At 49.0% G+C, this 14,091-nt stretch overlaps 6 protein-coding genes across 6 annotated transcripts; 2 read left to right on the top strand and 4 right to left on the bottom strand.

Moving 5' to 3' along the window:
* Nucleotides 1–173: 173 nt before the first annotated feature.
* On the top strand, nucleotides 174–1,310 carry FTJAE_11051 (rna exonuclease 3; the record flags this gene model as incomplete). Its single annotated transcript, XM_037343954.1, has 3 exons — nucleotides 174–348; nucleotides 397–593; nucleotides 648–1,310. The coding sequence occupies 3 exons, from the start codon at nucleotides 174–176 to the stop codon at nucleotides 1,308–1,310; spliced, it is 1,035 nt and encodes a 344-aa protein (XP_037201882.1).
* Nucleotides 1,311–2,534: 1,224 nt separating this feature from the next.
* On the top strand, nucleotides 2,535–4,110 carry FTJAE_11050 (uncharacterized protein; the record flags this gene model as incomplete). The annotated part of the gene is made up of 3 exons (XM_037343953.1): nucleotides 2,535–2,777; nucleotides 2,824–2,942; nucleotides 2,991–4,110. The coding sequence occupies 3 exons, from the start codon at nucleotides 2,535–2,537 to the stop codon at nucleotides 4,108–4,110; spliced, it is 1,482 nt and encodes a 493-aa protein (XP_037201881.1).
* A 126-nt stretch (nucleotides 4,111–4,236) lies between these two features.
* On the bottom strand, nucleotides 4,237–5,031 carry FTJAE_11049 (2-deoxy-D-gluconate 3-dehydrogenase; the record flags this gene model as incomplete). The annotated part of the gene is made up of 1 exon (XM_037343951.1): nucleotides 4,237–5,031. One exon carries the CDS (start codon nucleotides 5,029–5,031, stop codon nucleotides 4,237–4,239), a length of 795 nt encoding a protein of 264 aa, XP_037201880.1.
* A 339-nt stretch (nucleotides 5,032–5,370) lies between these two features.
* FTJAE_11048 (uncharacterized protein) lies at nucleotides 5,371–7,914 on the bottom strand (the record flags this gene model as incomplete). The annotated part of the gene is made up of 2 exons (XM_037343950.1): nucleotides 5,371–6,282; nucleotides 7,048–7,914. The coding sequence occupies 2 exons, from the start codon at nucleotides 7,912–7,914 to the stop codon at nucleotides 5,371–5,373; spliced, it is 1,779 nt and encodes a 592-aa protein (XP_037201879.1).
* Nucleotides 7,915–9,233: 1,319 nt separating this feature from the next.
* Nucleotides 9,234–10,232, bottom strand: FTJAE_11047 (uncharacterized protein; the record flags this gene model as incomplete). Its single annotated transcript, XM_037343949.1, has 1 exon — nucleotides 9,234–10,232. One exon carries the CDS (start codon nucleotides 10,230–10,232, stop codon nucleotides 9,234–9,236), a length of 999 nt encoding a protein of 332 aa, XP_037201878.1.
* Nucleotides 10,233–11,121: 889 nt separating this feature from the next.
* FTJAE_11046 (polyketide synthase) lies at nucleotides 11,122–12,783 on the bottom strand (the record flags this gene model as incomplete). Its single annotated transcript, XM_037343948.1, has 1 exon — nucleotides 11,122–12,783. One exon carries the CDS (start codon nucleotides 12,781–12,783, stop codon nucleotides 11,122–11,124), a length of 1,662 nt encoding a protein of 553 aa, XP_037201877.1.
* Nucleotides 12,784–14,091: the final 1,308 nt, after the last annotated feature.

The following is a 14,091-nucleotide window of genomic DNA, read 5'->3' as shown; positions in this document are numbered from 1 at the left end:
GCTCAAACTGAACTTTTCGCCCCGCAGCTGCTTTTCTCACCTTTTCCCTTCAACACTCACAACATCATACGACCCAAACTTTCATCTGCACTCTATTCTTCCGTTCCTTTTGTTCTTCAGCTTTGTACTGGGTCTCAACCTTCTCTCACATCCTCTGCCTCATCACTCTTATCATGGAAACCGCCGTCGCGCCTTTAAGCGCCTCAATGTTGGATCAGCCGTCGTATCTTGACGCCCTTTCCGGACTCGTTCATTCAGCTGAGTGTCTGGCATCAAAGGGCTATGTGACAGCTCGTCTGTCAGAAGCCGACCTCGAGAAAAAGCGACGTTGTGCGAGATGCAATATCTGTACGAATCCCTTGGCCCTGCCCAGCGACTGATATCTAACATGGCTAGTGCTTGTAAAAGAGGAACGACGAAGTCGACAAAAGCTGCTTCCAAAGAAAGATGCCGCGCTTTCGACTGCCCCGGGATCCTTGCAGAGTAAGATTGTGGATGAGGTTGTTTCACTGGGGATGGAGCAACTGAAGTTGGAGGAAACGCACGCACCAGAACTGTGCTGTAAATTCCACGATGGAAAGCTTGTCAACAAGGTAGTACCTCTGACCTCTTCGAACTGAAGCAGGGTTCACTAACCATTACAACAGAAATGGACCTGCTGTGGCCAGCATCCGGGGGGCCGTCCCTGTAAACAACAAGACGAGCACCAACCCGAAAGTCGTACCTTAAAGGAGATTTCCACTCGCTGGCAGTACACCGCAACGCCTCCCGTTCTGACAAAGAATACACGTATCGCCGTCGTGATCGACTGTGAAATGGGAACGGCTGCATCCGGTGACAATGAGCTGATCCGCCTGACTCTCATCGACTACTTCACCAGCCAAGTTCTGATCGACAAGTTCGTCTGGCCTGACGTTCCGATGCAGCACTTGAACACCAAGTGGTCAGGCGTGACATGGAAAATGATGAACGAAGCTCGGAACAAGCGAAAGTGCGTGTTCGGCTTGAGAAACGCCCGGGCCTTGGTCTGGAAGTTCGTAGGTCCGGAGACTATTGTCATTGGGCATGGTGTCAACTCGGATCTCACTTGTCTGCGATGGATTCATCCTCGGCTTATCGACACGCTTATTGTTGAGGGGAATACTCGTGAGACAAAGACTGGACTTTCGTTGAAGAAGTTGGCGGAGGAGCGGTTGGGCAGATCCATTCAGAAAGGGAAGGGGCATGATAGCCTTGAGGATGCAATTGCTACACGGGACCTCCTCCACTGGAATATTCTCAAGCTGACTGGAGGTCTTGCAGAGGCCTGAGTGAGAAAGCGCTGTCGTTTTGATGTAGCGGCTAAATCGTTGCATTTTCCTAGGAATATTCGTTGAGGGTATCGTTTGCACTGTGGACTAGAATGCCTTGAGTCAGATATGTCATGAGCCTGGATTCTACGCGTAAAGGCGCGTTGTACGTACTTCACCCCCCTCCTGGGGTGCCAAGCCATCAGATTCATGATATCCTGTAGTAGGAACTTTCAGGTCATGAATCAGAATTATAGAATACCTTCTGTATGTGCATGAATTCGGTATACCTGAACATGTCCTGCTTGTTTGTCAATCATGAGAAATCTAGGGCCAAAGTAACCATCCCAAACCCGATGACCTGGCCTTTGTTGCCGAGTAAACTGCAATAATCACGTAGCGTACCAATTCACTCCTTCAACTTACCTTTAAACAGCAGATAACTCCTCTGCAAATGCGCCGTTAACGTTGATCAGGGCCATGACTCGAGCCACAAAGCCGCCTAACCTATATCACTTCCTCAGCCCCCAGTGATACACGTTACCTTAACTTCGATATATCTAAGTAGTTTACTAATAAGGCACTGGGACTTATACTCTTGCTTTTCAAAGTAACAGTAGTTGAATAATATCCTGACCAGCTGGGCTAAATGCTCGAAATTTCGTTCTCGCTGGATGCACGATAGGATTTCGGACAATAAGATTGTGACAACAGTATAAACACTATCACGAGGTGTTTATGGGAACAGCAAGCTTACGGTTTATCTCGGGTCTTCTTTTGTTCTCCGTAAGTGAGATTTGAACCTGCGTGATCACCACATACCAGGTCTCGGTCACGTCAGCGCCACTGGCGAATCACCAAGCTACCCCGACGTTACAATCTCGGATGCATGACTCCTGCTCTCGGCCTTATCAACGCAGATCTGAGTAATTTCGGAAACATCATCACCAGATACGGGAAATAGTGTATTGACGCAATTGGTGTGCAGAATGAGCAGTCCATTATTCAGCCGTTCATTGGATGGGATAGCACATGCTGTTCATGCATAACGCTCGCCACGCAGGATGTTACATCGGTTACAGCGCGATAGAATTACTCAAAGCAGTAGATACCAACCATGCGGGGAAGATAGACCGGCCGGGGATTAACGTTGTATCGAAATCTATGAAAATAAGCTTAAAAGAAGGTTTTTTCCCCGACCGGCCACGATCCTCAACCCTACCCATTCCCGACTACGCAATCGCCATGGCGGACAGTAGCAAACAGCCCTCGAACGAGAAGTTCCAGAGCTCACCGGAGCTTACTCCAAGCTCGGACTCAGATGCACCGGTTGTAGCTGTCTTGCAAGAAACGCCCAAGAGGAGCTGGAAGTCGTATATATGGGATACTTTTGACAAGTCACCTGAAGAGCGCAAGTTCTTGTTTAAGCTTGATGCTGCTCTTATGACTTTGGCGTCGCTGGGGTACTTCATTAAGTACTTGGATCAGGTTAGTGAGTCTTGATGGTGGGTATGGAATGAGACTGACGAGACAGGTGAACATCAACAATGCCTTTGTCTCTGGGATGAAAGAAGATATGAACCTGTTCGGTAATGAGTTGAACTATATGCAAACATGCTGGACTGTCGGATATGTCATCGGCGAGATCCCAAGGTACCTTGTATCACTCCCATCACAATCAATAGTATACTAACTCTTCAGTAACATGCTCTTAACACGCATCCGCCCGAGTATCTGGATCCCCGCCTGCGAAGTAACCTGGTCCGTCCTCACCATCCTCCTCACAAAGTGCACAAACGCGACTCAACTCTACGTTCTCCGGTTCTTCATTGGTCTCGCAGAAAGTACCTTTTACCCAGGAATGCAATACATCGTCGGCTCATGGTATCGCAAAGATGAACTCGCCAAACGATCATGCTTGTTCCACGCCATGGGAAACGTTGGGTCGATGGTATCAGGCTATCTCATGGCTGGCTCACATAACCTCGATGGCGTACATGGATATCACGGCTGGCAGTGGCTGTTCATCACCAACACCGTCGTTTCCCTCCCCATCGCCATATCAGGCTTCTTCTTCCTACCAGATCTACCAGAGATAACCAGAGCTTGGTACTTCACACCCGAGGACATAGCCCTAGCAAAGAAACGCATGGAACTTGAAGGTCGAGCTCAACGATCACCGTACACAAAAGCAAAGTTTAAAAAGATCTTCACCAGCTGGCATATTTATACTCTCGTCCTTCTCTACATCCTCTTCAACAACGGCAACGGCGGCAACTCACAGCCCGCATTCCCCCTCTGGCTCAAATCAGAAGGCTACTCCATCCGCGATGTAAACCTCTACCCCACCATCGTCGAGGTAATCAGCGTCATAACGACGCTCATCTACGCCTGGACATCAGACAGTCTCTTCCGCGGCGCACGCTGGCCCGCCATCGTATTCTCCGGCCTAGTAAAAATAATAGCCTACGTCGGCCTAACAGTCTGGAAAGTCCCTACGCCGTTTACATGGGTATGCTTTATGCTGTGTGGGTTTGGGGGAGGGATCAGTGGTCTTACGTTTGCGTGGGCGCATGAGATTTGTAGTGATGATAATGAGGAGAGGGCCCTTGTTACGGGGGCGATGAATCAGATGGCGTACGTGTTTCAGGCGTGGTTGCCGTTGATTATTTGGCAGCAGGTTGAGGCGCCAGCTTATCCGAAGGGATATCCTACTATGGTTGGGATGGCGGTTGGGTTGATTGGGATTGCGTTTACGATTAGGGCTTTGAATAAGAGGCAGATTAGAGGGCATAGGCATGCTTTGGTTGGTGAGGCGTAAGGGATGTATGTATGAGTTGAGTATAATATGTAGTGAAAGCCTCTATATCTATCGCAGCCTATACAATCTGGCCAGTCCACCATTCTCCATGGTATCATACCTCGAGCCCAACTCTGATATCGTTGCTCATGTTGATGAATATCCTCCGTCAACAAAGATAGTCTGCCCCGTCACAGCAGCACTTGCATCACTAGCCAACCAAACCGCAACACCCGCAAAGTCCTTCGGCAGCCCGTTCCTCCCAATCATCGTCCTAGCAGCATGAGCGTCAGATTTTCCCGGATCAAGAAATGTAGCCCTAGCCAAAGGCGTATCAACAAGACCCGGCGCAATAGCGTTACATAAGACGCCGTGCTTTGACCATGCCTCAGCTTGTGACCGTGTTAGACCCAAAAGACCAGCTTTGGAAGCTCCATATGCACCGCTGTTTCCGAAGGCTCGGAAGGATTGTTGGCTGATGATGTTGATGATACGTCCCCACCCATTCTCAGCCATCTTCGGTCCAAATGCTTGACCCAGTGTGAAAGGCGCTGTCAGATTGACAGCGATAGTCTCATCCCACGCTCCCTGCGAGAGATCATTCATATGAGGTCTATAATTAACTCCCGCCGCATTCACAAGAATATCCGGCGTTCCAGCATTCGTCTTAATCGCATGAATCGCATCGCGAACAGAAGCTTGGTCTGACAAGTCCGCCACGATCGCTTCAGCTGTGACGTGAAGATCCGCAAGATGATCTATAGTATCTTGAAGAGGTTTAGGCCGTCGCGCGACAAGAACAATTCGACAGCCTGCGCGACCAAGAGCAATAGCCATTTCGCGGCCTATGCCTGATGAACCGCCAGTCACGACGGCGACTTTGCCGGCGAGGCTGAAGAGGCTGGATAGGTAGCCTGAGATGGCTTGAGGGCTTGGAGCCATGGCGGTGAGATGACGCTAATTTTGAAGACGGTTTGAGGTAGTGAATGAATGAGAGTTTGTAGTGACAGTGGTTATATGAGCTGTGAAAGTAGTCGCGTGTTTGTTTGGCTGGGATATGAAGTCTTGTGAGCGAAATCGGCTGACGGGAATTGGTGCACGAGGTGTACTGATAATTGCACGTATGCGGGGTAGATGAATCGTGACTCAACGATATGGACTAAAGCGGCATTTCACGATAAAACATCATGATCACAACAAAACACATGAAATATCTCTATAAAATGATTCAGAAGAATAAATATAAAAATAAAATACTCATTTTATCGCCAGGAAAATCGCTCAAGCAGTAGCTTCTATCCTCACCAGAACCAACCACCAAGTCTCAGCCCCAATATCAACAACCCCAGGCCCATTGACCTCCAAATGAGCAATATGATCACTCAACGCACTCAAAGGCCCCAAAGGTCCCGCACTCTTGTCGCCTTCTGCTGAAGCTTCCAATAGCGCTTTTACAGAAACGCCAACGACTTTTGACAATTGTTCGGTGTTGATTAAGCTCGCGTGCAGACCGCGCTTGTTCAGCCAATCGTGGTTCGCGACAACGACATATGCGACCGCGCGTTCAGCGGGTGTTTTTGGCTTTCGCGTAGCTGCTGCAATTGTTCGTCCCGGAAGACTAACGACTGTTCCTACGGCACCGAAGACAGCGCCTAAAGGAATCGATATCGCGCCTCCGACGACACCAGCTGCTGCCCCGAGAATGTTTCCGCGCTTGGTGTTGGCAGCGATGTTTTTACCCACGCTCTTAGCATGGTTCTGAACATTCTTGACGTAATTAACAGGCTGTTGACCAACGCTCTTTGCGACATCTCCAGCATGATTAATAGCGCGCTCTCCAACCTTGGCCGTCATGAAAGCAGAGATAGTATCGAGGAATGAACCCCATGCTTCTTTTGTGATGCCATGGCCGAGAAGTGCGGGTGCGTAAGCTTTGAGGAAGGGAGATGTTTGGGTGGGGTTCTCTTGGGGGATGGCGATGGGGGGTTCTTGGGCGGATGAAGCTTCGGAGTAAGAGGGCAAAGGAGATGCGGAGGGGAAGTTGAAGGGGTTTTCGGCGGTTGGGATCTTATCGGATGATGGTTCGTTTGCAGATGAGGGGCCTGCTTCTTCTTGGTAGGCTGGTGAGGGATCTGAGGGTTGGGAGGAGTTGGCGAGATGCTCTGCTTCTTTAGAGGAAGACATGATGACAAGCTTAAGATCACAGGTAAAGATTAAGTGAGTGATGAGTTAGGTAGAGTGAGGTGAGGGATTGAATACGATAAATAACTCAGCGACCGTAAGATCTTAAATACCTGGTAAACACGGCTTAAATGCCACTTCGTCATCGGTTATAACGGCATCGTGCTCAGCCCTAAGATCTGGATTAACCCAAATACTGAACCAATAGGAGACTCCGACAATCGCGCGGCTGAATTATCTCGAATGGCTTGACGGAATGGGACTAGTGTGTGAGGCTCAGGGTAAGCGAGAGCGAGGAACTCCAGTTGTGACGCTACGTAAGGAGGCTGTGCTGACCTCAAATGGATTGCTTTGTTTTGACGGTGAACAGCTAGGGATAATTTTGGAAGGTTTGATGCGGTTGAAGATATCATTATGGATTGGTAGACTGTTAGATTCTCTGCATACTCATAACGCTCGGGTATCATATCTTGCTGGTGAAATACACAACCCTCCTCATCAAACGGTCAAATTCTCCTCTTCCCGCCGCCACTTATTCGCCCTATAGTAATAACTGCCCCCCTGCTGAACAAAAGCACACTGTTCCCTATTCCCTCCTCTCTGCCAAAGCCTCTGCGCCTCCGGACACCGAGAAAAATGCAAAGTCGCTTCATCCTCAGAGTATGATCGATCGCGAGCGTGAAAATACGGATTGAACAAGATATTCGCGCTCGACAAGGCAACCAATGAGGTATCATTTTGCTTCCAGATGTTTAGGTGACAGCCTATACAACTCACGCCCGTCTTGAGCTTTCCCGTGCGAGGAATCAGGCTTGGGAAGATTATGCTTGCTGCGAGCCGGTAGTGTAACCAGCCGGGCCTCAAGAGGGCTTGCCCAGGGATTTCCATGGTACTGTCGACGCTAATATAGACTGCTAGTAAGTCCTTTGCTAGAACGCCACGGGTCTCGGACATTATTTTAGGGTCATCCCAGTTGTGCGTCTTGAAGGTACGTATATCCTTCGACTTCAAGGCATTGGTGAGGGCAACAGCTTGCTCCGCGTATAATCCCTTCCATTGTTCCCTCCTGCTGATACGTGCTTCGTTGACGAGGGCTGTCTCTGGTGATGTACGAAGACACTGGAAGCAGCAGCGTTTAGCAGTCGGGAGGAACAAGAAATCGCCGAACTGTCCGCAGAAAGCACATTTCGTTGTCGTCAGTGCTGTGTAGATATCTGCATACGAGACAAAGCTGCTAAGGTCTGTTCGTCTCAAAGCATTAAGTGCATCCGGGGCGTGGCGTAGAACACGCTGGTAGATGTTGATAGCAGTTGAGACGTAGCGCGCCCTCCGACTAACTTGTCTAAACCGTCGGTACGAATCGATATCTAGCTGCAAGACGATACCTTCGAGGATATCTTGAGGCAGGCGTGCGAGAATACCCAAATTTGGAGTCTGAGTCTTGTAGCACCCGGCGAACAGACTATGGACTGGCGGGGAGAACTCTTCGGCTTTGGGGTCGTGAGTGGGATAGTAGTATTTGGTTCGCTTGTAGAAGCAAGTTTCAAGAAGTTCGCTACTACTGACTGTATTATTTTTTGTGATGCTAGAGAGGCCTAGCGCTGAGTTAGTTCCTGGTATAGAGTTGGAAGACATGTTCTTCATGTGAGGTTATGGAAGGTAATGAAAGGAAGAATTTTCACGGGATGAGAGGTGAGGGCGATTGAGAATAAATCTTAAAAAAGGCGCGAAGACTTTGTTTAAATACTGGAAGTCCTGAAATTCTAAATTCTCGCTTCTGTGATTCATAGTCTCTAGAAGCCTCAGAAAAGCATACTTTAGCAGTAGACACGGAGTACGATAAGAAGTACACTACTTTACCAGTGCCATTCGAGCTTATTTAGGTCATATGCTTCGCAAAGTAAGTTACACTTTGTCAATGCGATGCTTCTTGATCTACTATAGGATCGAGGATAAAGTACAACTCTAAGTCTGAGTTACTCTCAGTGACGCACCAGTGGCAAGGTTTCTATAGTAAACCTACGCCGAACTCACTTTAGATAAGTTACGTGGCACTCGTTCTGAGGCTCACAGCTAGTCAAGAAAACAACTCCTTATCGGATACGTATCTAGCATACATGAACCAATGTGGCTCTTAGATAAGTCCATCTCGGCCTTCTTGGGCGTTTGACCGATATGCAAAACTTGTTTCTAGATAGTTCACAGTTCTTAGAGACTAAGCACAGTGCATGATTTCAAAAGAGGCCATGATGGGTTGTTGATTGATACTTAAAGCTTATGACGCCTCAGCGAGACATATCAAGCCACTACACTAAAAAATAGAGCCTTCTGTTCGTCGTATAGCGCATGTTGCTTTGAAAGTTGCTCTGATAGACTGGACTGCTTTCTGCACCGTGAAAGGTTCATCGTATGCAGTGGTCGCCGAAGGAATGAGGCAGAAGGAATTTTTTTCACGGCCAAGACGAGGGCCGCACATCATGCTCAAATTACGCGTGTTCTCGGATGTAAGACTACTTTGATGTATTTAGGGAGGGGAGCAAGTCTCAGATTTGTCTTTGCAAGAGTGAACCTCGACATCTTGTTTATCTGAGGTTTGGATGCTTTCGAAAGCAGAATGGGCAGTAAATACTCTGATTCGGATGGGAGCAGATGTATGTAGCATCACCATGTTTGTCAACTAATGCAATGTGAGTCACGACTTTGTTGTCTCTATCCTCAACGAAAGGATGTATCACGATTCCACGGAAGCGTTGACTTTACAATACTTTTACATGTTTGCTATCTATTAGCTTTGCTCTTCTTCCATAACCATGTACCAATAGACCTATAACCCTTTCATCAGAGTCGCAAAAGGTCTCATCCAAACGCCAAACTCCCATAACGAACCAAACAAAATCGTCCTAACTCTCCAACCCTCCCCTCTCCTACAGTCTGATCAGACTCTTCCAGAACTAGCCGCTCAATCAATGCCACAGGGCATACCCAACCAGTACACAAAAGTAGAAGACAACCTGGATCGCCACGCCAGCCATGACCCAGAATTCCTCGTTATTCACCAGAGGAACTCGGGCCACCAACCTCTGGCAGTATTCCGCTCGCTCTTCGATCCCCCAAAGCATCCCCCCATTCGCTGCAAACCAGGACTCTCGACCAGGCAGCTCACGGCTCTTCCAGACGCGCTGGGCATGCTCGCAAGTCTTGAAGTGCTTCGCAAAGCCTTCATGAGAATAGCAGTTATCACGTGCTGCTGCTGCAGCGGAGATACGTCCGGCGCCAGGTAGTACCATGCCTTGCATGGTTCGTTCCTCAAACGCCTCCTGGCATCCCCTGCAGCTACGACCTTTCTCTAGTTCACCTGTTGCGGTGTTCAGATAAGGAAAGTTAATAGTAGCGGCGGTACGATAGTGTAGCCACTCATTCTCAAACAAGAAGCGCATGGCTTCAGTCGTTTCGATGCCCAGCTCTTCGCAGAGCCAGAACAGGTCATCAACCAAGACGGCTCGAATACGCTTCATCACTTGGTCGGGGCGTACATGGTTGCGGACTCGAACACTCGCCATAGAAGACTTAAGCAAGGACTTGACGAGGTGAGATCTATTGCCAGGCCCTCGGTATTTGCCAAATCGAGTATAAAATGGAAGAATTTCTTCCGTGCTAATCATCGCCATCCGAGGCGAGGTTCGGAGGCACTCGTGACATGTTCTAGTGCATGTCGGGAGGAATAGCATAGAGCCATACTCCTCGCAAAAGGCGCACTTTGGCGAGGTCAGAGCGAGGTGGATGTCGCCGATGGTTATATGCCCGCCCAACCCGGTACGAGCGATGTTGATGATGGCTGCCCTGGCATGAAGCATGACATCCTTGCAGTCTAGGATGGCCTCTGCGATATGATGTGTCTTCGCGTTGGCGTTGCGGAAGTTGAGAAAGGACTTTACATTCAAACGGACGAGAATGTTGTTCATGATATCTCCAGGCAATTTCTCGAATATCCCGACATCATTTTTGGGGGTACCGAGGGTACTGGTCAAGCCCTTGGGGACATGACGGTTGGCATCTAACAGCGCAAAGTACCACTTTGTCCGGACGTAGGTACATTTACCTTGTTTCTGGGTAACTAGATATCGTAGTGAGTCAAGAAAGATGAAAGGGTGTTTCGGCGACCAGCAACGAGAAAGAGACGCCTTGGTGATGGGATAGAGACAGTGTGTGGTGAGATGGGAAGTGAGCTAGATGAAAGAGTGTTGGGAGAGAAAGAAGGTATTCCAAGACGGAGAGACGATGGAGTAGAAGGTCTATCAGGCATTGAGGATTCTTGCTTGGCGCTGGTAGACCAGATTCTGTACAATATGGCTGGAACATCTGTCCTGGTTTGCTTCCTGGCACTGGCATAGGTATGACAGTTAGCACTGCGCGTGGCATCGCTGCGCGCGTTCCCATGTGACAGATATCTGGAGACGGAATGATTGAGCTTCATGAGCCGTTCGAGCTGAGGCTCATGGACGATGAACCATACACATGCCCTTGGCCAACCATAGTGACGGAAAACATGAGCAGCTTAAGTTTCTCGTGTTGCCTCCCAAGTGCCCTTCTACATCGATCTTAGGATACGAGGTTTTATCAAGAAGAGTCAGGTCTTTCGTACACAGGAGACTAAAAAGTCAATTTGGAGATATAAACAGACAAGAGCAGTACTATATCCAACGAACGACAGAATACCTAGTGCAAATGTCACCTGTAAGTGCTGGCTCGAACCCCAATGAACAACCGAACGCCTACTCCGAACACTGCGCCAAATGAGACAAAGTCAACTCCAAATCACTAAGTTCCAACCCTCTGTCTAGATAAATCCTTTCAAGCAACCTTCTGTGTCACACCAGATCCCTTTACCCTCGGCACAAGAACTTTCCCATTGCGATACTCATACTCCAACTCTGTTCTCGAACCACGATCCTCCTGGAAGGACACTTGAATGATTCGCATGATGACCTTGAGAAGGTCTGCATACTCTGGATACTCCTGCTTGACGTCTAATTTCACGAGTTTGAGGCTTTCGTTGTCCTCCTTAACGTCGCGAGCGAAACGGGTGATGATGCTCGTGTCACGCTGTGACGGGAGTCCGGCCCCTATGTTGATCCAAAGAACGTTGTTAGCTTTATGGAGGCTTTCATACTCGTTCAGAGAGCTGGATCCATCATCAAGAACGACGTAAACAAATCGCGACGAGATATCTTGCAGTTTTGTTGGCGTGATGGTAGACGCCGTGCCGTTCTCCGCTAATACAGAAGCCAGTTGTTCCGCAAAGCCGAACAAGCTACCATCAGAGCCCGGAAGAATGTTAACCATGAAGCGCTGAGTAGAAGCGACGGCTGTAGAGATAACACAATAGCATGATTGGCCGATGTAGTCAAATGTCTTCGTTGCTGGTTCGAGACCACTGAACTGATTACCCTGCAGCAGCTTGTTCCAGTCATCGTTTGAGGGATATGGCAATTGTTCACAACGTTCATCTAGATCACTGGTTAGTAACTCCATATCGCTAACCTGAGCAGTAGAACACGCACCTGACCACATATTCTCATTCATACCCAAGATAAGGCTGTAAGCGGGTGATATATCCGACAATCCGACCAGGGCCAGGACACCTCCAGGGACGAGGAGTTTGCGTAAATTGGCCAGTGTTTCTGAAAGGGAATTGGCTGTATGGAGGACATTATTGACGGGAATAACATCGTATGTATTGGGACTGAAGCCTTGTTCCATAGGATCGCGGTTGATATCCAGACTCTTGAGCTTGAGGAAGTCTTTGGTGATGCCCGCCTTGGTCTGCTCTAGTACTGATAGCGAGGAGTCGGTAAGAGTATACGAGACACTCTTCTGTTCTCGCAGCCCGTCGAAGATCGTCTGGGTGTTGTTGCTCGTGCTGGCGACGACTTCGAGGACGTTCAAAACAGGTTTCTTTGTGGCATATGATGAGAGATATTGTCCGAGATGCGCTCTCATCTTCTGCATCAGTTCCATACCATCCTGCATCCGATTAAACATATTTCCTTCCAAAAGCAGCGGCATCGGATCCATAGTTCCTTGCAGAATAGCTCCTAGGTTCGGTCCAATCTTGGCCAAAATCTCCCCTTCAACACCCATACGCATAAGCGACGATAAAATCTCAATCGTGACAGTCATCGTCACATCGCCCAAGACCAGTTTACTCGACTGAGACGAGTTATACGATTGCATCCATTGATACAACGACTTTCGGAAGCCGGTAAGTTTGGAGGGTTCAAAGTCCGGGATATCCAGAGGGATGTTGTTGAGAGATGCGCGAATTATCAAGGCTGCGGCGCGGGCTAGTGTGATTTGGCGATCGGCTGTAGCTTTATTTAGTGGTGTTCTGGGTCGAAGTTCAGAGCCAGTGAAGAAGTTGGCATCGGGTTCCCATTCGACATGGTACACTGAGTCCCAGTCGTCATCGTCGTGGATGACGACGTCTCGGATGATAGGCTGTACTATAGACATGACTGGAATGTGCCTGATAAGATCACGATAAGTGTAGAAGCTTGGTGAAGTTCACTCTGCATAAAGCTATAAAGCAAGAAACAGAAAGTGCTGGCGCCAAGCAGGTCCTTATAAACCCCAAAATCTCACCACTTCCGGAATTGGGGAGCGGGGGGGCGATGACATTCGTATCTCCGGGCCCTACCCCAATATTTCTCGGAGCCGCAAAGCATGTGAGACCCTTCAACCCCACGGGGAAATAAACGGCCGAGCTTCCGATACGTGCCCGCGGTTGGGGTAGTGGTGCCATGGCATGTTTCTGTGACTTTTTATCTCCTGATCAACGTGGAGTGATGACATTGAATCGGGAAGTTGAGGACGACCCCGCGTTTGAGAATGGATGAGTGAGATGATAGTTTGGGGGTTAGTTGACGAGGATTGGGCGCAACGGATGAGGCGCTTTGAGGGAGGAGGCGTCCATCCCGTCGTCACAGAAGCCATTCGACGTTCTTTCAGCCAATACTGTCTCATGTTTTGTCGAGTAAACTCCACTGTTCCCGTTGGGGTCACGTTGAGGCTCTGTAGGGGCAGATGTTCAGTGAACTAATGCATGTGATTGCGGGAAACTCCACAAATCGCATCCGCAATACCACTCGAGATCGGAGCCGTCGCATTCGTCTTCTGACGAGTAGAATAACCTGATCTGACGTAAAGAGGGTATTTCACAAGCTGAGGGAGATATTTCGGGCCGCCGGTGTTGTTTCCGGCTGTTCCGGATTTGGTCGGGGATGACATAGCGAATGAGGGACATGCAAGCCTGCATCCTGGCATTATCGCTCAGCGTTGCATTGGTGTCTCGCCACATTATTCCCCGTCTTTGAAGTCTCTAAGATTCCAGTTGAGTAATCGGGCCATTTGCTTCTGTGCCGCAAGCAAGAGTGAGGCGGATGTCCTTTGGGGGGCGTAGGTGCGGCATTAAGCCTGGGATTGTAACAGCTCAATTCGGACGAGATAAGTCGTCTTTCTGGGGCCTACTTCAGTCAAGCGGGGAGATTTGCAGGCCTTCTTCAGCATGCAAATATATATAGTTCCTAACAACGGAGTCGCGCTAGCGCAACGGATTTCCGAAACCTTTTAGTAGATACGGCAAGCCGTAAGAGTCGCCTCCATCCTCCGCAACTGGTCTTACGTGAAGTAGGTAATTGGTTTGAGTACAAGTCTGACTTCCAAGCTGACCGGGGGAAATGGAGGCACCTGTGCTATAGGGCGTGTGCTGCCTGCTGCGCATTTCATCCATGTCAGCTAGAGGGCAAAGGCTTTGCTTCGGGT

Source organism: Fusarium tjaetaba (assembly GCF_013396195.1).
Source record: "Fusarium tjaetaba strain NRRL 66243 chromosome Unknown NRRL66243_c0000266, whole genome shotgun sequence".
Classification (NCBI taxonomy): Eukaryota; Fungi; Ascomycota; class Sordariomycetes; order Hypocreales; family Nectriaceae; genus Fusarium; species Fusarium tjaetaba.
This window is presented reverse-complemented; position numbering and strand designations above follow the sequence as displayed.